General features: G+C 43.2%; 1 protein-coding gene and 1 long non-coding RNA gene across 2 annotated transcripts; both read right to left on the bottom strand.

Annotated features, from left to right (window-relative positions):
- Positions 1 to 1,721: 1,721 nt before the first annotated feature.
- Positions 1,722 to 13,041, bottom strand: LOC130238434 (uncharacterized). The gene is made up of 8 exons (XM_056469451.1): positions 13,007 to 13,041; positions 12,782 to 12,949; positions 12,033 to 12,106; positions 5,784 to 5,879; positions 5,570 to 5,704; positions 4,785 to 4,905; positions 2,388 to 2,529; positions 1,722 to 2,272 (listed from the first exon to the last, which is right to left on the bottom strand). The coding sequence occupies exons 1-8, from the start codon at positions 13,039 to 13,041 to the stop codon at positions 2,108 to 2,110; spliced, it is 936 nt and encodes a 311-aa protein (XP_056325426.1). The 3' UTR covers positions 1,722 to 2,107.
- A 7-nt stretch (positions 13,042 to 13,048) lies between these two features.
- Positions 13,049 to 16,257, bottom strand: LOC130237120 (uncharacterized). Its single transcript, XR_008838518.1, has 3 exons — positions 16,153 to 16,257; positions 15,985 to 16,082; positions 13,049 to 13,341 (listed from the first exon to the last, which is right to left on the bottom strand). It is a non-coding gene; the product is annotated as an uncharacterized LOC130237120 (long non-coding RNA).
- Between the last annotated feature and the right edge of the window lie 7,723 nt (positions 16,258 to 23,980).

The following is a 23,980-nucleotide window of genomic DNA, read 5'->3' as shown; positions in this document are numbered from 1 at the left end:
ACACACACACACACACACACACAAAAAATTAGCAGAAACCTAACCTCTGCTGTTTTTGTCTGTGGTTGCCAATGGTCGTTAACCACGCCCGATACCTCAGACAAAAATTATCAGACAATTTAACTGAAAAAAAATTTGGGGAAGTGCATTTCCAAGGTTTTCCAAATATTACAAGGCCAAAAACTTTTTTTTTCTAATAACATGCATGAATTGTTCACCACAAAATGAGTTTTTCTTTTTTTAAGCAAAGGCAACTAATCACTTTTTAGGGTGCTTTCACGGCTTTAACGGAAGTAAACAACCAACTGTACAACAAACTTAAGTTTTCATAACGTTCATTCGTATGTGTGTTTGTCTGTGTATCACCTACACCGGCAACAAGCGGGAATGACTCAGTGCAAACAGTGATAATGTCTGCTTGTCTCCACGAAAAACAACTTCTGCAGACATCGTGTGATGTTCTGAACGTTTTTAATATTTTTTGCATTAGATAGATACAAGTGGCTCTCTGTATTTTGGTATTGGTAATTAAAACAAAAGACTCAGTAAAAGCAGAATGACCATGATATGCGTCGGCATTTTGGCGTTTTACTTTCGTGGCCATCACCTAGCAACTGCTGTACACAAAACAGCAGCTCGATGACGCAAGTGTACCAGAGTTCAGAAGAAAAAAAGACATTAGCCCTTTTCACACATACAGACCTTTTTGAAAATACCTGTAAATTAATTCCGGCAATTTTCCGGAAAGAGAAGTTGCCGGAATGCTGCGCTGTGTGAATGCAGAAGGAAAATTGCCGGAAAGAGCGCGTTCATGCTTAGAACACGCTGTCGTCCAGCCAATCAAAACATTCCGACGCATTCACATTTGTGCTGTTTATGAAAACAAAAGCCTTTGCATATTTTTCCAGACACATTTACCGTAGGTCCTAGATGTTAGTCATTTCTATGTTGCTTCTTAATGCCAACTGTGTAACAAAATCATTGATAAAATGCTTATGATAAACTTGTTTGTTTACCTTCAAGGTCTGCTTCCTTCAGTTGCTTGACGCGTGTGCACGTGAAGCAGCCAGTGAGCGCCAACACACACACACATATTAGGAACATCTCAACATGCAAAAGTGTTCCTCCATATGTTTTCATCGAAATTGTTCACAATACTTATCCATCCACAGAGTTTGTAATGTAGTCAAATGTTTACAAATACAAGCGCACCCATTTAGAGGTCATTTCTGGGTAAAGATGTCCGAATTTACCGGTATTTTGGAATAGATGTGTGAACAGTTTTTTCAGGAAAAATTCCATAACGTTCTTGCCTGTTAGAACAGTGCTTGTTTGAATTTAGCTATAAAGTCGTTCCAGAAATTTTCCGGTATCACTGTGTAAAAGGGGCTAATGTGAACACAAACCAGCCAAGGGGGAGGCTATCGAACTTGAGTTTAGACCAGGCATTTGGACCAAGTGTGAAAGCACCCTTACAGTGTATTCGGAGCTCCTATTTAATCCCCTGTTGGTCATTATTACAAGATTTCAATCTATAAGTCCAGCTTTTTTATTTTATTTTTGTTTTTCTCAAAGCAAAACCCCCAGCCATTAATAAACACATTTAAAAGCAGACGACAGAACATATACTCCATTTTTGTGGAAAATTGTGTACTTGACTTTTTTCACAAGACAGTTATGACGTGTTTAACAGTCATCAGCATCTTAAGTCCTTAAAAGTTTTTAATATTTAGATTTTAAAAAATGTATTTATATTTATATGTATTTATGTGTGTATTATATCATCTTTGCTTCAAATTACAAATAGTAAAATTAGGTGTTTCTAATGCGGCGTCTATAGGGCAGGATGGTAAATTTGACGTTATTCTCTCTTCTGGCTGCCGTTATCAGTCAGTTTTTCCTTTTTCTGAAAGTCTTGATAACACCATTGTGGAGTTATTAAAAAAATTATTTGTTGTACTCTCTCATTCACTGCGCTCTAAGTTTACCCAACCTTGATGGCTACTGAGAAACCTGGAAATGTGAAAAGGGTCCATTAAACACATTTAAAAGCTCGATTTTTATGTAAAATTGTGTCTATTCTATAGAGCATGAACTGCCTTAAGTGTCAAGTGTCTGCTCTGTTGTTGAGAGGATGTAGACCGTGTAACTTCCTCTGTAGCCGAGCCTTGGCCAGATCAGCCGAAAGAGCGTCCGCCATCCTGTCTGTTGTCTGCTTCATCAGAAAGGCTGCCTGTAAGGCCTTGTCCAACGTCTTGTGTATTGATTCCTCCTAGAAGCATGAAACACAAATAGATGCATGGTTTAGATTCAGCTTTTAGCATGAGTATAATCTTGTCCTGTGGTTCTGTTGTGTGAATGTTAGGTGTAGGACGGTCTACACTGACTCTGCTGGTGCGATGTCGCCTTGCACTGGTGCGCGGTGATGTTCGCTGAAAGAAGACGTTACTGGGAAGCAGAGCTGAGTCCGACTCAATAGAGCGCCTCCTACTGGACATTGGATCTGATGATTGATCTCGCAATTTGAATCTGGGATTACAAAAAAACTATTAACAGTTTTCAATAAACAACAATACATAAAGTAAAGGCCCGTTCACATCAAGCACAATATAGACAAAGATAGGGTTGTAGAAATCATTCTGAATGTAAAACAAGAACAGAGTTCAGACCACTACCATAACAATAATGGGTCACACTTTATTTTAATGCCCAATTCACACTATTAACAAACCATTAACTGAGACTTGTAGCTCAATAAACCACTAATTAGCTGATTTACAATAGTAAGGTAGTAGTAGGGTTTAGGTATTGGGTAGGACTAGGCATTTTAAATAAGATCATACTTTATAAGTGCTAATAAACAGTTAATAACTTATAACTTAATAATAGGCAGGTAATAAAAAAGTAGTAAACGGTGTGAATTGTTACTTAAACTAAAGTGTTACTCCTATTAAGATGTAGAGAAACGATATCGATGGTATCCCTTTCAGAACTATTTTTTCCCCAGTTAATAAATGATAATACATGGAAGTTATGCGAGCCAAGCTGGCAAATTGAAGTATAAAATTGAAAGTATCCAGTGCTAGTTTCGGCATCTTTGTGATGCCTCTTTTGAAAATGCTTAGGAAAATAATTTGTTTTTATTCCACTACTACACTAACTTTTATCACTAAATTCACGTTAATATTGTCCTTTTTTCTTCTATTGTGACATACATCGGGCCCACTGCTTAATTTGTGAATTGCGAGATCCCGGAACAGATCAGGGTAACGGATCCAGCATGTTACCCGAGGATGTAGAGGTGCCGCACGAAAGTGCAGTGCGGTGGTGGGGTTGTGGGGGGGAAGTTGTTGTTGCGGACCAAAGTGGATGGCAGAGGGGTTGTCGTCGCAGATGAACGTGAAGAGGGTTGGGGAGTCGCGGAAGAAAAGCTGTGTCCCAAATGGCACACTACACTCTTGCATTATGTACTTAAGCACTTACACACTCAACAGTACATGTACATGTATGTAGTGTCGTCCCAAATGGCACACTACACTCATGCACTTACACACTCAACAGCATAGTACATGTATATAGTGTTGTCCCAAATGGGGCACTAATGTTTTTTTTACTAAGCGGAAATTCAAACCGTTTCCCTGATGACGTTTGATGGCTTCCATATTAGTGAAACAAATGACCAAACTATCAAATAATACCTGCCATGAGTAGAACAGCATTCACCGTCGGGAGTCGCTATAATCACTCTCGGAGGACAATTTTGCTTTCACAATCCAAAATAAATAAAGTTATGCAACATGTGCGCCCGATAGCTCCGCCACTTCCACTACATGAGCAAACCTGCGGTTGTTGAATGCATGAAGTGTCCATTATTCAACGCTTCATTTTACCGGTTGAATAAGCGCACCATCCGGGTAACTAAAGTGCACTTACTATTTTTTGAGTTTTCAGTGTGAATGCACTACTTACAATATTTGTACTACAAAATGGCATAGAATAGTGCATAAGTTTGCGATTTGGCACCTTTTAAAGTGAAAGTGAACAGCCTACGGGAAAGGAGGGCGGTTGAGGAGGGGTATCGGTAAAATGAGGTGCCGGATCAGATTTCAGAGGTTCCGGATCCGTCGTGTTCCGGCATAAATTAAGCCCTGATCGGTCCTTGAAACGGTCCTAAAATTAGAAAAAAACTGTAGGGCGTGCATAATATCATCCTTTGGGAAACTTTTGGATCGTTGTAGGATGGGTGGGGCTAACAAAATGGAGGAAGCTTGACGAATGGATGAAAGCAGGGCAGAAACAAGACACATCCTGATAGCCCGGCCCTAAAGGTCAGTTTCAACCTTTTTCGAAGTCATTTCGAGGGGAGCGAGAAGGTTATTTAATGAAAGATTCTGATGGCAAACTAATTTTTACAAAATAGTTAAGTGCATCATTTATAAAAAAGCACTACTACTTAAATATAAAAATAAGAACTAAGTTTTGACTTCGTTTGTGACTTTAGCAGATGCGCTAGTAGGACACTGAGGACACCTGCTGGTTACATGGGGGTAATGCCAAATAAAATAAACTTAAAATACAGATTATTATCCTTCGTTAGTACTTTATGAGGGCAAAAAAATATTGTTATATTGTTAGTTATTGTGCTTGGTGTGAACGGGCCTTAAGCCTATGTTATGATCTGTTAAACCTTGACTTATCTAAATGCATTTGTGTTTTGGTATTTAAATGTGATTGACATTGCATGCTTATTTAATAGTTTGTTTTTTATTTGATTGAATTCTTACCCAGCAGGTAGACTATAGGAGAGGCCATAGTTGACCTGCAGCAGAGGCTTATGGGAAGGATGAGCAGGGAGAGAAGAGGCAAGTTTTGTGCTGTTTAAGAAGTTACTCCCCAAGTTTCCCACTGAAACACAAAAAGCCCTGCTTGTTAACATGGATATCCACCACAGTAAAACATTAGTATTGTTAAACATTAGTGCCATTTAAAATAACCAATTTCATTCAAACAGTTCAAATAGAATTGTCAGTATATAATATTCAGTATTTAGTTAATGTGTTAAGAAGGCATTTTTTTAATGTGTTTTATGAATGAGATTAGCTAATACATTAGATAAAAGGTTTGCTGAAATTGAGAGTTTTTATTTGTATGTCTATTCATATCCTGTCATTTATTATCATTATTTTATAATAAAGTTAAAAAAGGCAGAAACACCAATTTATTGGTACTGGCAGATCTGTCTGAATACCCATACTGGTGTATTTCTGATATATAGTTTACAATATAATCCTGTTATGCAAAGCATTTTCAGTGTCTTCTGTGTCACATTATCCTTCATAAATCATTTCAATTTGCTGATTTGCTACAAAAGAAACAGAAATTATTATCCATCTTAAAAATAGATGTGCTGCATAATATTTTTATGACTGTTATATTTTGATTATCTTATGGAATCTTTGATTAATAAAAGCAGAAAAAGCATATTTAAAATAGAAATCTGTATGTAGTCTGATTTAAACAATTGGGTATTTAAATAACAATTCATTTTCATTCATTTTCTATTTCTTACTTGCAGGTCTGTAGCTGGCACTTTTGTTTGCAGGCTCTGTTTTAGTGCTGTGGATTGTTGGCCCAACGCTGGCACGTCGATGGCTACCGTACTGACCGAACTGTGACACTTCTAAAGGAAACCGCTCCACTGAGGCTGTAACGTCAAGAGAAGAATATTTGAATACTTTTATCTTCCTGGAAATATACTATTTAGCTAAAAAGTATAGTTATACCCCTTGATAGGGCTCTGGAGTCATGTATTTGTCCATTAGACGAACTGAAGGCTCTCTGGAAACTCAGAGTGTGATCTGAATCTTCACCATTTGAAACTGACAATACAAAAATACTCATTTCAATTTCAAATGTTAAAACGTTAACACTGTTTACAAATTTTGTAGTGCTGGTCGAAGATTAAATGTGTGAACATATACAGGTGAAGTCAGAATTATTAGCCCCCCTGTTTATGTTTTCCCCCAATTTCTGTTTAACAGAGAGAAGATTTTTTTTCAAGACATTTCTAAACATAATAGTTTTAATAAGTCATTTCTAATAACTGATTTATTTTATCTTTGCCATGATGACATTAAATCATATTTGACTAGATATTTTTCAAGACACTTCTATACAGTTAAAGTGACATTTAAAGGCTTAACTAGGTTAATTAGGTTAACGATGGTTTGTTCTGTAGACTATCGAAAAATATATAGCTTAAAGGGGCTAATAATTTTGTCCTTAAAATGGTTTTTAAAATATCAAAAACTGCTTTTATTCTAGCCAAAATAAAACAAACAAGACTTTCTCCAGAAGAAAAAACATTATCAGACGTACTGTGAAAATTTTCTTGCCCTGTTAAATATCATTTGGGAAATATTTAAAAAAAGAAAAAAAAATTCAAATGGGAGCTAATGTTATGAAGCGGACAGGAGACAGAGGTAAGGAAACGTTAGGGTGTTTATTAAATGACAACAAGGAGCACATGAAGGATAGCCAGGAGGATCAGGAATGATGTTGGGGTCTTTTCCTCCGTGGCTGGGTAACAGGAATACACGAGGATGGACAGCACACACCAGATACAGCTGACAGAGGATGACACAGACTTGGAAGGACTTGAAGACAGGACGATTCGGGTGGACCAGGAAGACTAGGAGGAATACAAAGAGAACAGGTAAGTAAAGCGTTTGTTTTAGCTGAGGATGACTACGCTGAGTGGTCGCTCAGTTGTCCGCTTTCGTCGAGACGAGCCCGGACAATGAGCGACTGGAGTGCTGTGCTTTTATCTGGTGCTCGTGAATGTGATGCAGCTGTGTGCTCATTAGAAGTCAGGTGATGGTGATCTTCGTGAGTGGGGATCGTGAGAGCCTGACCAATCCGTGACAGTACCCCCCTCCCCAGGGCCCGCTCCTGAGGGCCGACACCTCCGACGCCGTGGTGGTCTCCCTCTGCCTCTAGGCGCTGGGAACTCAGGGTGGCTCTCATGAAACTCCACCATGAGACTAGGATCGAGAATATCAGCTCTGGGAACCCATGTCCTTTCTTCGGGGCCGTACCCTTCCCAGTCCACCAGGTACTCCAACTGGCCACCACGACGTCGGGAACGCAAGATCTCCTTCACTGCGTAGACGGCTCCTTCTTCTAGGAGCAGTGGAGGAGGGGGTTCCTCTTCGTGGTCAGGCTCTGTGGAGGGAAGAACAGGATCGTGATAGGGTTTCAGGAGTGATACGTGGAATGTAGGGTGAATACGGTAGTGAGAGGGTAATTGTAGTTTGTAGGTGACGGGGTTAACCTGTTCCACGATGGTGAAGGGACCAACAAATCGGGGACTTAACTTGCGAGAGGGCAGTCGCATGCGTATGTCCCGGGTGGATAGCCACACCTTTTGTCCGGGTGTGTATCTGGGTTCTTCAGACCTTCTTCTATCGGCGGTTACCTTGCTTCGACGGACTGCCCTCTGCAGATGTTGATGAGCCTCGTCCCAGACTCTCTCGCTCTCCCGGAACCAGTGATCCACTGCGGGGACATCAGATGGTTCGCCATCCCAGGGAAAGAGCGGTGGTTGGAAGCCCAGGACGCACTGGAATGGCGTGAGTCCGGTGGAGGGTTGCCGCAGTGAATTTTGGGCATATTCTGCCCAGCCCAAATACTGGCTCCAGGAGCTCTGGTGACCACTGCAGAAGGTCCTCAGGAACCGTCCCACCTCCTGAATCTTCCTCTCTGTCTGCCCGTTGGTTTGGGGATGATATCCAGAAGAGAGGCTGACGGCCACACCTAGGAGCTTGAAGAAGGCTTTCCATAGACGTGAGATGAACTGTGGACCTCTGTCCGACACAATATCTTCTGGAATACCAAATGACCTGAAGACTTGATTAAAGATATTGTCGGCTGTTTCAAAGGCTGTGGGAAGACCTTTCAGAGGGATTAGTTTGACAAACTTTGAGAATCTATCTACGATGACTAGAATACAGGTATTACCTTCTGACGAGGGGAGGTCAGTGATAAAGTCCACTCCTAGGTGTGACCAGGGACGGTTCGGAATCGGCAAGGGATGGAGCTTTCCAGCGGGTAGATGACGTGGGCTCTTGGATTGGGCACAGTCCTTACAGCCCTGAACATATTGCCTCACATCCCTTGCCATGTTTGGCCACCAGAATCGTTGGGATACTAGCGAGAGAGTATTGTTGATCCCTGGATGTCCAGTGCCTAGCGAGGTATGTAAGGAGTGGATCAGATCTACCCGGTGTTCAGGTGGTATGAACTGCCGATGAGGAGGGCATCCCGGCGGAGCAGGGGCTTCCGGAGTGGCAACGACTGGAGGAGCGTTCCAGGTGATCGGACAAATGGAGATGTGTTCGGGAAGAATCTTCGTTGGGAGTTCTTCATGATCGTGATGCTCGTGTAAACGAGAGAGAGCGTCTGCTCTTAGATTCTTGGGTCCTGGACGATAGGAAATGGAGAAATCAAAACGTGAGAAGAAAAGTGACCATCTGGCTTGACGTGGACATAGTCTCTTGGCCTCTTTGATATATTGGAGGTTTTTGTGATCTGTGATCACCTGGAACGGATGTTTGGCTCCCTCCAACCAGTGACGCCACTCCTCCAAGGCTAGCTTGATTGCTAGAAGCTCCCTGTCTCCTATGCTGTAATTCTGCTCCGCCGGGCTCAACTTCCGAGAGAAATAGGCACAGGGATGCAGTCGGGGCGGTGTATCATGATGTTGGGATAATACTGCCCCGACGCCGGTGGTGGATGCGTCCACTTCCACCACGAAAGGAAGATTTGGGTCAGGATGAGTCAGGAGTGGGGCCCTTGTGAACTCCTTCTTAAGAAGGCGGAAGGCTGCGGCTGCTTCTTTGGTCCACTCCAGTCCTTTGGGTTTACCCTTGAGGAGATTAGTGAGAGGTGATGTAATCCTGCTGTAGTCCTTGATAAACCGTCTATAAAAGTTAGCAAACCCAAGAAACCTCTGGAGCTCCTTAATGGAAGTGGGTTCTGACCAGGATAGAACAGCCTCAATTTTCTTCCCATCCATACGTATACCGGTTTGGTCAATGATGTATCCCAAGAAATGAATCGACTTCTGGTGGAATGAGCATTTCTCCGCTTTGAGGTAGAGGTGATGTTCTCTCAATGTGTGTAGGACCTCCGCAACGTGTTGGCGATGTTCGGCCTCACTCCGGGAGTAAATGAGGATGTCATCTATGTACACTATTACAAAGTGGTGAAGAAACTCCCGGAGGACTTCATGAATGAAGTTTTGGAATACGGAGGGGGCGTTGACCAGACCGTAAGGCATGACCTCATATTCATAGTGGCCAGTAGGGGTCACGAATGCTGTCTTCCATTGGTCCCCCTCACGTATTCTTATCAGATTATACGCGCTGCGGAGGTCCAATTTAGTGAAGACTTTAGCTTCTCGGAGCTGTTCCAAAGCGGCTGGTACCAGAGGAAGGGGATATCGGTATTTTACTGTACCGTTATTTAGGACCCTGTAGTCGATGCATGGACGCAGCCCTCCGTCCTTCTTGGCCACAAAGAAGAAGCTTGAGGCGGCTGGTGATTTTGAGTGACGTATGTACCCCTGACTCAGAGCCTCCCTTATGTAATCTTCCATTGCCTGATTCTCTGGAAGCGAGAGCGGGTAGATCCTACCTCTTGGCAACTGGGCATCTGGAACTAGGTCGATCGCGCAGTCCCATGGCCGATGCGGCGGTAGCTGGGAAGCTCTCTTGGGGCAGAAGACATCATGAAAGGAGCTGTACTCCTTAGGAATGTGGATAGACTGCTTCTCAGGAGGACTCTCGACCGATGTTGTAAACAAAGAAATGGGGTTCCGACCTTGAAGAGGGAGATTTGGAAAACAGGTAGGTGTACATCCAGATCCCCATTTCTTTATCTCTCCTGTGCCCCAAGAGATGATGGGATCGTGCTTCACCAGCCACGGGCGCCCTAGAATGATGTCCATATTTGCACCCTCCAGAACCAGAAATTGAATCCTCTCTTGATGTAACAACCCCACTTGAAGAAGGATGTCTTCGCATTGTCGATGGATACGGGTCGAAGATCGAGTGCACTGGGTTATCGGTTGTATCTGGTATATATGCGAGGACGCCTCAGTACGTAGGTGGAGTTGACGACAGAGGGATTGGGAGATGAAGTTCCCTGCTGACCCGGAGTCGATGAGGGCTGTGACAAGGAGAGAAATAGAGGCAGTAGTTATTTGTACGGTGGTAGTAAGTGGTTTACATTGTTCAATATTCGTACTGAATACACTCACTGAAGTCCGAATGGGACGAAGGGGACACTCCATACGGGTGTGTCCACTGACACCGCAGTATAGACACAGACCCCGGGTCAGCCTCCTCTGTCGTTCCGCTGATGTCAGTCTTCCAGACTCTATTATCATGGGTTCTGGTTCTGGAGAGGCTGTTGACTCAGGCGATTGGAGGAGTGCAGACGAGGGGGTGATGGTGTCCTGTTGATAGGAACGGAGACGATCGGAACATCGGAGAGAATGTTGGATGAATCTCTCCAGACCCATAGTATCATCTAATGTGGCCAGCTGGATTCGGAGAGTGGGTTCCAAGCCGAGCCGGTACGTGGTCAACAACGATCTCTCATTCCATCCACTTGCAGCTGCTAGAGTGCGAAACCGGAGAGCATATTCCTGTGTAGATAGAGTACCTTGCTTTAGATGATACAGCTGCTCTCCAGCGGCTACTTCCCCATCAGAACGTCCAAACACCTCTTTGAAATACTCCGTGAAGGTAGTGATGGAATTCATGACCGGCCCGGCTTGGTTCCAGATCGTCTCAGCCCATTTAAGTGCAGGCCCAGAGAGTAGTGATACGATGTAGGCGATCTTTGACTTATCTGTGGGATATAGAGAAGGTTGCATTTCGAATATGAGGGAACATTGTAACAGAAAACCATTGCACTCCCCCGCTCCGCCTGAGTAGGGCGCTGGTCGGGCCATGGGACTGGAAGGAAGGGCCGAAGAAGAAACTGTGGAGGCGGAAGTGCTCGGTGCTGGTGGTGCGTTGGAAAGTGGAGCTGGTGGCTGTAGAATCCGCTTCAACTGGTCCACCAGCTCTTGAAAGTGATCGGGGGTGCTCATGTTGTCGTCGTTATTGGTCCGGGCTTCTGTTATGAAGCGGACAGGAGACAGAGGTAAGGAAACGTTAGGGTGTTTATTAAATGACAACAAGGAGCACATGAAGGATAGCCAGGAGGATCAGGAATGATGTTGGGGTCTTTTCCTCCGTGGCTGGGTAACAGGAATACACGAGGATGGACAGCACACACCAGATACAGCTGACAGAGGATGACACAGACTTGGAAGGACTTGAAGACAGGACGATTCGGGTGGACCAGGAAGACTAGGAGGAATACAAAGAGAACAGGTAAGTAAAGCGTTTGTTTTAGCTGAGGATGACTACGCTGAGTGGTCGCTCAGTTGTCCGCTTTCGTCGAGACGAGCCCGGACAATGAGCGACTGGAGTGCTGTGCTTTTATCTGGTGCTCGTGAATGTGATGCAGCTGTGTGCTCATTAGAAGTCAGGTGATGGTGATCTTCGTGAGTGGGGATCGTGAGAGCCTGACCAATCCGTGACAGCTAATAATTCTGACTTCAACTGTATTTGTATAATACAGTGACTATAGTAATACACACTCATACGTAAAAACAAAACTATACAAAACAACATTTTTACATAGATATTCAAATTTATATTTAATTTGTATCATATACATATATATATATTTTATGTTTAAATAGAACAAAACTCTCAAATATATACATGCATGTGTGTATTTATATATACACATTACAAATAAATATACACACATATATTACATTAATACTATCCTTTATTTTAGATGCGATTAATAGTGATTAATCTCTGCCCAGGACATTTTTTTTTACATTTAACCCCAGCTGTGATGTTTATTGGTAATGAAAAGTATTAAATAGGTTGTGATGCTGTCACCTTTACTCTTGATGAGCTCTTTGTCAGAAGAGATCCAGTCCTCAGTCTTCTGAAGGTTTAAGTCTCTTACACGTCTGATGATTTAGTGAGAAAGAACATTAATTTTGCAAAGGTAAAAAAAATCAACACATCATATAAACATTATATAAATAAAACATTATATCATATAAACACTCATACAGAGAGATCTGGCTCATTTTCAAGTTGGCCATACAAATTCTCCATGCTGACAGACAGATAACAGCTCGGTTTGAAATTGAGTGTGAATGGTGCTTCAATGCCTTTGAGAATAAAATTTTCTGACTATTGTAACCTCACTTTAAGATTTAAAAACAAAGTTTTTTCTCTGAAATGTTTAAGGAAACAAAAATTTAAGCCGTTCTTTCTGATTCCTTCAAAAATCCCTTTTTTGGGGAAAACTTTAATATTATCAAAGAAATAATACCACCCAAAACTGAAAATTCTGTAATCATTTACTCACTATTTACTTGTTAAACTACAAAGGAAGTTGGAGATTGGTAACCATTGACTTATTTCCTTGGAGGTATTTCTTTTTCCTGCTATGGATGCTAAAGGTTACCAGTTTCTAACATTCTTCACAACATCTTCTCTTGTGTTCAACAGAAAAAATTTACTTATAAAGGTTTGAAGCCACTTGAGTGTGAGTAAATTTTAATTTCTGGTTGAACTATCCCTGAAAATCTAGATTTCTTGGTCACTTATAGACCTGTTCTTCAAGCTCAGAGTACCTGCTGGATGTGGCTCTGTTCTGTCCTCTGGTTTGTCCCCTGTGCTTCCTCTCCAAATGACACCTGCTGCTGGGATAATCAGTCCTCTTGCTCAGATGACCAAGGCTCTCCTCTAGCGCCCTCTTGAGGCGAGACACCTCATACTGCAGTGACAGAATTACCTCACTGCTGTAAAAAGCACAGTGGAAATATGGCAGTCAGTCTAATTTCTAACTTGCATGTAACACAAAATGACTTCCCTTTGCACTTACTTTTGACATAAACAGTGTGATGGTGAGTGAGTCTCCTTTCTAAGCCCATTGTCCACCATTGTTCCTTCAGTCACCTGGTTAAGCGCTATTGATGTGAGATCCTTTTTTGAAGCTCTAACATGTCCATTCTGAATAATGCTTTTTGCTTCCATTGCTTGTGTATCCTGCTCTTTATATTCCAGGTGATTCATTGTGGGCTGCGTAGGTCTTGGTGCCATTGATATAGTTGTTCGTGCATTAGAGTGTGAGGCTTCACTGTCTGAACCGCTCACACTCGCCATGATGACGACATCATCAGAGAGTACAGAACTGAGGAGAGAATTAGGTAACGTTACTTTTTCAGTTTATCTATACAATAGAATATAGTTTACAGTCTGGACTTCATATTAAGTGGCCTTAACTGCTATGTACTTGCATCAAAAAACAAATACAATGTACTTACTGTGTTCATAATGTATTGCAGAACACTTCTGGTGCACTTGAGGTGGGATTAGGGTAGGGTTAAGAACAGGTTTGGTGGTATAGGTAGGTTTAAAGGGTGGGTTACAGTGTAATGGATGGTTCAATTGTGTAATTAAAGCTGTACAGTAATTATTAAGGGACTGAGCACCAGTGGTGCTTAGGCACTATTGGAATTGCTCCGTTTCTTCTTCTTCTCTAGAATGAATTGCATTTTTGAGGGTCTAAACATGCTTAAAAACTAAAAACTTTGCAAACTCACCAGAAGTGGCGTAAATGAACGTTTGTTATAGGTTTCGGAAGTGCGTGTGGTAAAATGGCTCAACAGCGCCACCTAGATGGAGTGGCCCTTGAGCTATGTTTCACGCACATGTACGAGAATTGGCACATACATCAAACACGCCAATACCTACAAAAAAAGAACCCAATAGGAAGATATTTTTTAACTTCCTCTGCAGTTTTTGCCATTTCCAGGCATTGTATTTTAACAAACTCCTCCTAGAGATTTTATCAGATCAACACTGAATTTGGGTATTGTCATCTGAAGGCCTTGGCGATGTTAAATTGCGCAGATCTAGAGTTTTCATCGAAGGGCGTGTCCGTGGCGCCCTTTTAAACTTTGATGTTTTGCCATGAAATAGGCAGTTGTTATACCTCAGGCATGCACTGTTGATCTGCCTCAAAATTCTCATTTGTCCTGACCTGAACATGTTTACATGCAAATATCCAGATACAGTTAAAGCACCACCTGCTGGCAACAGGAAATGACATGTTTTACACTGTAACAATCTCCTCCTAGAAATTTCATCAGATCAAATCCAAGATCTATCTAAGGCCTATGTGAAGTTAATTAAATTGTGAAGATCTAGAGTTTTCGCCAAAGGGTGTGCATGTGGCAGACTGACAAAGATCAGTGTTTTGCAATGGGGGAGAAAGTACTATACTTATAACTCAGCCACACAGTGTCTGATCTGCCTTAAAATGTACATGTTCGATAAGATTCCTCTCCTGAACACATCTACTTGTCAATATGCAGTTACACTCATAGCGCCACCTGCTTACAGAAGGAAGTTTGACATATATCAATGATTTTATCAGGTTTTTTCTCATATTAAAATTTATCAGATTAAAATAATATTGTCCACTGTTCTCTGACATGTTATGGCTACCAGGTGGCGGTGAGCCCGGGTGGGAGGTCCCTTTCATCGCTGCTTGCAGCTTTAATTACAGATGTAATTACATGCATATATTTAATCAATCATAGGTAGAATGTAAAAACATTTATTTCACAATAAGTACACCATAACAAATGATTAATTTCAGTGTACGTACATATTAGTTAAGGCCACTTAATATAAAGTGGGACCAATATTAAATACACTAATTCACAACCCTTCCAAACACAGTCACTGGCCACTTTATTAGGTACATGATTAACTGCTTGTTACTGCAGATATCGAATAAGACGATCACACTGCAGAAGCTCAATACATTCAGGAATTTTAAACTGAGCATCAGGAAGGGAGAAAAGGTGACTTTGTGGCATGGATGTTGATCTGAGTATTTCAGAAACTGCTGATCTACTGAGATTTTCATACACAACCATCATTGAGGTTTATATAGAAAGATCAAACAAAGAAAATACCAAGTGGCAGGCAGTTCAGTTGCAAAACTGCCTCAGTGATGACTAGGCATGGGACGATAATCAAGTTTGGAAAAGTCAAGGTTTTAAAACCGCCAAAATTTTTTGTAATACCATTCCCAAGGAATATGTAAGATTTTTTTATTTACTTTTTTTTTTGTTTTTTAGAACAACAATATCTCCAACAGAAAAGATCTCCAAAGATGCTGTTTTAAATTGTAAAGAAATCTGTGTTTTTGAAACTAATGAAGACAGCAGAAGTCAAGGATTCATTTGAATTATTTAGCCTGACATGTTTACTGCTTCAAAATATTTTAAATGTTTCTCAAAATAAAATATATTGTGTTAAATGGGGAAAAAGATTTTAGTTTTTTACCCAGACATTTAAAAAGAATATATTTTAGAGCAGTGATCACAATATAATACCGTGAAACCGTGAGATTTTTATCCAAGGTTATCATACCGTCAGAATCTTATACCGGCCCATGCCTAGTGATGACAGAAAATGGTGAGATTGACAAGAAGAAATCAGTTTGTATGTGTGTAATAGTTTTGATGGTTTACAAGGACCGAAATGTGTATAATGGCATTGGTGTGTCCTAGGTATTACAACATTGAGGTGGTTTATGAGGACCTGTCTGATATCCGTGTAATTCAAAATGCTTAAAAATCTATTTTAAAGGTAAATACTTAATCATACTTTGACATTCAAAGATTGCCACAGGTTTTCTGTGAGGAGTAGGGCTATATAAGAAGAGCTGTTTACAGTATAAAATAGGTGATGCCTATGGAGAGTCCCTGTAAACTACCAATACCAATGTATGTGTGTGAGACTGTATTTTGACATTTACCTTACAGCACTAGGAGATGTTTGGGACAGTCCTGTGTTTGGTCGGCTCAGGTCAAAGCTGCCAAAGCCGCTGTCTGGAAAGTCTGGACTGCAAAATATCTGAAAGAACAAGAAACACGTATTCTGTCATCCTGTCCTTTGAAGGAGCAGCAGTGTGTGTTTGTTTTACCTGTGTTTTGTCTGTGGTTGGCTGGGGAGAGCTTCCTGCAGATGGTCCTACATGAGAAAAGGAGGCTTCACTGGGTCTGGCCTTCTCCTTATGTCTAAGTGACGAATGATGACTTCAGCGACCATTAAAAACAAGGTACAAGATATTTTTCACCACCATTGTAACTTGAAATGTTGATGCAACAAAGCACTCACATTGCACTTAAAGTCTGAGTGAACAGGAAGTTGCTGAGACTTTATTTCAATATGTTGATGTACAACCAACTAAAACAAAATATTGAGTAGGGCACAGGGCTTCCTTTTTACACCTCATTCCCTCATAGCAAACTAATGGTTAAAGGCAACCCAGGCTCATTCTGATTACGTACCCCTAGATACATTTCTGGAGAGAGCAAAATACGTCCCAGGAGCTAGTTTTTTTTTCAGTTTTTGTTTTCACGAATCCACCAGAGGCCGCTGTGTACGCTTTTTCAGATCTTAAACTTCTCTTGCGAGTGCCATTCACACTTGCTGTTCTCACATAAATCCACCAGAGGCCGGTGTCGACTGACTGATTTATTGACTGAGCAACCGACCGATTCTCCCCTCCCTCCCCCTTCCCTAAACCCAACCAATAGTGTTTTTAAAATCACAGATTTACCCGCCCACCCATTTCCCTAAACCCAACCGCAGTGATTTAAAAAGCAATCCAGAAAAAGAAAAGCCCACACCTGATTTTTACCACGTTTTCAGATTTTACCACATTCTCACCCTGTTATTTACTTGTTTATTTTATTTTTGGACTTTTGCTTTATCCGCTTTCTAGAAACGTTCTTCATCAGACTCGAACCCCGTTGTCGCTGTCAACTTCGTTATGCGTCTCAAGTCCACCGCTTTACATGTCGAACTACTGGACAATCTGTTAACAGCAAAGGCGTCCATATGGAGGTCAGCTGGTCATACCGCCCCGTAGCAACCGTTTAGAGATGAAATGCAGCCATACGTAGCTCTGGCTACATAATTTGCAATCTCCAGAAATGTATATAGGCTACGTTTTCAAACTGAGCCCATGTTGGTTAAAGGGGTGTGGTTAAGAATACTGTGGCTGAAGCCACTAAACTGATGTCAACAGAGAAGTAAATGGTCAGACTTTGACTGAATATTACCAAAACATTTTTGTCAGCTGATTAACTTTTAATTAAATGAGTTCAACTAAAGAATAACAATGTGCGCTAGCAAAATGAACTTTTGATTTTACCCGAACTTTAAAAAGTCTCTGCAAGGACTATGGTACAATGATTATTTACATACAGTGCTCCTAAAACACCACAGTATTATCATATAACTTTGCTAGGGTAATTCAATATAGTGATAATACAGACATAAAGAAAATAAATGACTTGATGTATCTAATTCTTTGGTACAACAAAATAAAAAGTGAGACAAAATAAGAGAGACAAAGTTGATAAACTGCATTATTAATTTGCAATTATGGCAACACATTTCAGTTCAAGTTATCTACAAATTATAGCATTTTGAAATTGTATTTAGATTTTTTAAATATGTACATATATTTAATACTACATAGTTTTAGTTCCAGTTCCAGTTAACTATAATTACCATAGACTCATAAACCATACATCATAGACTCTTGTATAATTATATATTTCTTTAAATCTTGTATACATTTTTCAGTTGCATTTTTCAGTTATGCCATACCATGCTATTTTAAAACACCCCAGATTGCACAGCAAATAATACAAATCTGTAAGTGATTACTGACCTCTCGTGTGTCAGCTGCTTTAGTGAAGCTGAGCTGAATGGTTTTGGCAGGACGTCCTCATAGTGTTGCTCCTCAGCTGTTGTCGATCTGTCCTCTTCTTTCTCATTGGCAGTGCCAGGCGTTTCAGTGGCGAAGGTGGAATACCTAAGAGGAATATACAGAAAAACTGATGGAGGGAACTAAGTGTTTCCATAATGAAACTGATATTCCCTCGTCCCTCCTCTCGACTTGTAACCCGATCAGCCTTGAGTGAGCTGTGCTAAATATCACTATACGCTCCTTTTCTCTTCTTACAAAACACATCAATGATCTTTCTGAAAATAACCGAATATGGTTCTCCATCCCAACATTTATATAATTAGTTAGCTATCAGAATTATACCTTCATTTTACACTATAGTTGACTTTATTCAAACTTTTCAAATTATGACATAAAGTAAAGAAGACACATTCTTTAAAGCAATATATGGTTAAGTGTCATTAAAGGGCACCTATTATGAAAATCCACTTTTGTAAGCTGTTTGGACAGAACTGTGTGTAGGTGTAGTGTGTCCACTGTCATATTGGAGTGATATAAACACTACAAGTCTTTTAAAAAAACTTCCTGACGTTAAAATAGGATCCAAATCCCAGTGATTTTGAGGCCCACCGCAAGGTGGCGTAGGAGTGCGGTTTTCCCATGTTTCTATAATAACATGTATACACATGTCCACAGAACATTTGTGAGAGACTCATAATTTCAGAAAGGCTTGAATAAACTCCGCCACAAATATATAAAATAAACTTACTGTTACGGAAGCAGACGGACAAACAAGGGGAGTAAGTATAAATGAGGTTTATTACAACAGCAGAGTAATGTGGATAATGATTGAGAGTTGAAATGGAGTTTGGATGAACTGATGATTCTCTTTGCCAGGTGGGATGACAGACACAGAAGGATGACCGAATGCACACACCAGAGGACTTGCGGGGAAGACAGACTGACGAGACACACAACGTTGACAGGACAACTGGAACACTGGACAGACTGGAATGAAAACAGAGTACAGGTAAGTATATATGCTGAGATCGCAGGGGAGTGAAACCTAGGAAGTGGTTCACTCAGAGTCCGCTTCGTAGGAACGAGACCGGACAATGAGTGAAGTGAGGTGTGTGCTTATATAGTGAATGGGAGTGATTGGGTGCAGCTGTGCGTGGTTAATACTCAGGTGAGGGTGTTCGATGTGTGATGTTGGTGGAAGAGCCTGGCCAATCCGTGACATTACCCCCCTCCCCAGGGCCCGCTCCTGAGGGTCTGAACCTCCGACGTCGTGGTGGTCTACCTCGTCCTCGAGGTGCTGGAAATTCTGGGTGATTGGAGTGGAACTCTTCCATAAGTGCGGGATCTAATATATCGGATCTGGGGACCCATGACCTTTCTTCTGAACCGTATCCTTCCCAGTCGAAGAGGTATTCACTCTGACCACCACGACGCCGGGACCGTAGGATGTCCTTGACTTGGTATATGGCCCCTTCTTCTAACATCAGTGGGGGAGGAGGTTCCTCTTCATGGCCAGGAATGTGGGATGGATTCTGTACTGTGGTGGTAACTGTAACTTGTATGTGACGGGGTTGACCTGTTCCAGGATGGTGAAGGGACCAACAAATCTGGGACTTAATTTTCGGGAGGGCAGTCGCAAACGGATATCTCTGGTGGAGAGCCAGACCTTCTGTCCTGGAGTATAGATGGGGCCTGGAATCCTTCTCTTATCAGATACTTCCTTTGTTCTGCGTACTGCCCTCTGGAGATGGTGATGAGCATCGTCCCAGACTCTCTCGCTCTCCCGGAACCAGTAATCCACTGCGGGGACATCAGATGGTGCGCCATCCCAGGGGAAGAGTGGAGGTTGGAACCCTAGGATGCACTGGAATGGCGTGAGTCCGGTGGTAGGTTGCCGCAGGGAATTCTGGGCGTATTCCGCCCAGCCCAGAAACTGGCTCCAGGAGTTTTGGTGACCGTGACAGAAGGTCCTGAGGAACCGCCCCACTTCCTGAATTTTCCTCTCTGTCTGGCCGTTGGTTTGGGGGTGATAGCCAGACGAGAGGCTTACGGTCACACCTAGGAGTCTGAAGAATGCTCTCCATAGTCTGGAGATAAATTGGGGTCCTCGATCCGAGACTATATCTTCTGGTAACCCAAAATTTCGAAAGACGTGGTTGAACAGGTTTTCGGCGGTCTCTAGGGCTGTGGGTAGACCTTTCAAAGGAATCAAACGACAGAATTTAGAGAATCGATCTATGATGACTAGAATGCAGGTGTTACCTTCAGACAATGGGAGGTCTGTCATGAAGTCAACTCCTAGGTGTGACCAGGGGCGGTTTGGGATGGGCAAGGGATGGAGTTTACCAGCAGGTAGATGGCGAGGACTCTTCGACATAGCGCATTCTCTGCAGCCTTGGACGTATCTTCTCACATCCCTCGCCATGTTCGGCCACCAAAAGCGTTGGGATAGCAGCGAGAGGGTGTTGTTGGCCCCAGGATGTCCTGTGCCCAGAGATGTATGGCTGGAATGAATGAGATCTACCCGTTGGTTTTCAGGGATGAAGCGTCGATTGGGGGGACAGCCCGGCGGAGTTCTGGATTCTGGAGTGGCGATTACTGTAGGAGCGGACCATTGGATGGGACAGATAGTGATCTGATCGGGAAGGATCTTGGCCGGTGTCTCAATAATTTCATGCTGGTCGTGAATTCTGGAAAGTGCGTCTGCTCGGATATTCTTTGAACCTGGTCGATATGAGATCGAGAACTGAAATCTGGAGAAGAACAATGACCAACGGGCCTGACGAGGACAGAGTCTTTTAGCATATTTTAGGTATTGGAGATTTTTATGATCTGTGATCACCTGGAACGAATGTTTGGCCCCCTCCAACCAGTGTCGCCACTCCTCCAGGGCGAGCTTGATGGCCAGAAGTTCTCGATTTCCGATGTCATAGTTCCTTTCCGCCGGGCTGAGCTTCCGGGAGAAATAGGCACATGGATGGAGTAATGAAGGAGTACCGTGGTACTGGGACAGGATGGCTCCCACTCCGGTGGTCGATGCATCCACTTCGACCACAAACGGCAAGTCAGGATCAGGATGAGTCAGCAGTGGGGCTTGAGTGAAGGATTCTTTTAGGTTTTGGAAGGCTGCGGCGGCTTCGGGAGGCCAGGGTAGTGCTTTGGGTTTATTTTTCAACAGGTTGGTGAGCGGAGCGGTGATGAGACTGTAATTCTGGATGAAACGTCGGTAGAAATTAGCAAATCCTAGGAAACGTTGAAGTTCCTTTATGGTTTTTGGTTCGGGCCAGGAGATGACGGAAGTGACCTTCCCCTCGTCCATACGAACCCCTCTTTGATCGATGATGTACCCCAAGAACTGAACAGATGGTGAATGGAAGGAGCATTTTTCAGCCTTGAGGTACAGGCGGTGTTTCCTGAGGGTTTTCAGGACCTCCGCAACGTGGTGGCGATGTTCGGCCTCACTCCGGGAGTAAATCAGGATATCATCTATGTATACAATGACGAAGAGATGGAGGAACTCCCGGAGGATTTCGTGGATGAAGTTTTGGAATACGGAGGGGGCGTTAACCAGTCCATAGGGCATGACCAGGTACTCGTAGTGTCCAGTAGGGGTCACAAACCCAGTCTTCCACTCGTCCCCCTCACGTATTCTCACCAGGCGCTGCGAAGGTCCAACTTGGTGAAAATTTTGGCGGATCTGAGTTGTTCCAGGGCCGCAGGGACGAGAGGAAGGGGATACCGGAACTTGACTGTACCTTGATTTAGGGTTCTGTAATCGATACATGGCCGCAGCCCTCCATCCTTCTTAGCCACGAAGAAGAAACTTGAGGCAGCAGGTGACGTGGATGGACGGATATACCCCTGACTCAGAGCCTCATGGATGTACTCCTCCATTGCCTTGGTCTCCGGAAGGGACAACGGGTAGATCCTACCTCTGGGCATAGGAGCATCTGGAAGCAGGTCTATGGCGCAGTCCCATGGCCGATGTGGAGGTAGCTGGGAAGCTCTCTTGGGGCAAAATACATCCTCGTATGAGGAGTAGATCTTCGGGATCTGAATGGATATTTTCTCGACTGGACTTTCGACAGAAGTGACGTAGACGGTAAGGGGTCTTTGAATTTGTAAGGGTAGATCGGGAAAACAGCTGGATCTGCATTCTTCTCCCCATCTCTTAATTTCTCCTGTGCCCCAAGAGAGGATGGGATCGTGCTTCACCAGCCACGGGCGCCCTAAGATGATATCCATCGATGCACCCTCCAGAACCAGAAATTAAATCTCCTCTTTGTGGAGCAGTCCTACTTGGAGATTGACGGGTTCACATTTTCGATGGATACGTGCCTGAGAATGGATATCGTTGGTTATGGGCTGAATCTGGTAGACGTGCGTCGAGGCTTCGGTGTTAAGCTGTAGTCGGCGACAGAGGGCGTGCGAGATGAAATTTCCTGCTGACCCGGAGTCGATGAGGGCTGTGACTGAAACTGATACAGAAGGGGTAGTTAACTGGACATTAGTGGTGAGAGGATGCATTTTTTCAATGGGAGAACTGAACAAACTCACCACAGAGCGTGCTGGACGAATGGGACAGTCCAGCCTGACATGTCCTTTGGCACCACAGTACATGCACAGACCCCGGGTCAGCCTCCTCTGTCGCTCGGTGATTGTGAGTCTACCAGATTCTATGATCATGGGTTCTGGAGGGACGGCTGGCTCTGGCGAACGGAGGAGTGCTTGTGATACTGGTGGAGGATCATGCTGGTAGACCCTCAGACGATCGGAACATCGCAGAGAGTGTTGGATGAACTTCTCCAGTCCCATCGTGTCGTCGAGGGCGGCCAACTGTAACCGGAGGCTGGGCTCTAGTCCGAGCCGGTAGGTTGTGAGGAGAGATCGCTCATTCCATCCGCTAGCAGCAGCCAGAGTTCGGAACCTGAGAGCATAATCCTGAGTGGACATGGCTCCCTGTTTGAGATGGTATAACTGTTCTCCAGCTGCTACTTCAGCATCCGCGCGACCAAAAACCTCCTTGAAATACTGGGTGAATGACTGAATGGAATTTGTTACCGGCCCAGACTGTTGCCAGATGGTTTCAGCCCACCGAAGAGCCGACCCAGAGAGAAGGGAGATGATGAAAGCGATTTTGGACCGATCTGTGGGGTATAACTCAGGTTGCATAGTGAATACCAGAGAACATTGTAGGAGAAATCCATTGCACTCCTCCGCCCCGCCAGAGTAGGGCGCTGGTCGAGCCATGGGACTGGATGAGTGGGTGGACGGTGAAGAAGTGCTCGGTGCTGGTGGTGCTTCGGGAAGTGGAGCAGATGGTAGTAGCACTCTCTTCAATGAATCCACCAACTCCTGAAGGGGATCGTGAGTGCTCATGCTGTTGGTAGTTGAAGGTCCGGTCTTCTGTTACGGAAGCAGACGGACAAACAAGGGGAGTAAGTATAAATGAGGTTTATTACAACAGCAGAGTAATGTGGATAATGATTGAGAGTTGAAATGGAGTTTGGATGAACTGATGATTCTCTTGGCCAGGTGGGATGACAGACACAGAAGGATGACCGAATGCACACACCAGAGGACTTGCGGGGAAGACAGACTGACGAGACACACAACGTTGACAGGACAACTGGAACACTGGACAGACTGGAATGAAAACAGAGTACAGGTAAGTATATATGCTGAGATCGCAGGGGAATGAAACCTAGGAAGTGGTTCACTCAGAGTCCGCTTCGTAGGAACGAGACCGGACAATGAGTGAAGTGAGGTGTGTGCTTATATAGTGAATGGGAGTGATTGGGTGCAGCTGTGCGTGGTTAATACTCAGGTGAGGGTGTTCGATGTGTGATGTTGGTGGAAGAGCCTGGCCAATCCGTGACACTTACTTAGTATTTTTGACTGAGCTGTATTTCAGCTTCATCCGTGTCTGTCTCTATCACTGACTGCTGTTTATCTGATGTAACGCAGGAAAAGTAAACATACATGTGGAAACGGTGGGTTGGGAGAAGCAGCTCATTTGCATTTAAAG

The sequence above is a fragment of the Danio aesculapii genome, chromosome 2 (assembly GCF_903798145.1).
Source record: "Danio aesculapii chromosome 2, fDanAes4.1, whole genome shotgun sequence".
NCBI classification, from domain to species: Eukaryota; Metazoa; Chordata; class Actinopteri; order Cypriniformes; family Danionidae; genus Danio; species Danio aesculapii.
The sequence above is the reverse complement of the archived record's forward strand: the minus strand, read 5'-3'. Positions and strand labels throughout refer to the sequence as shown.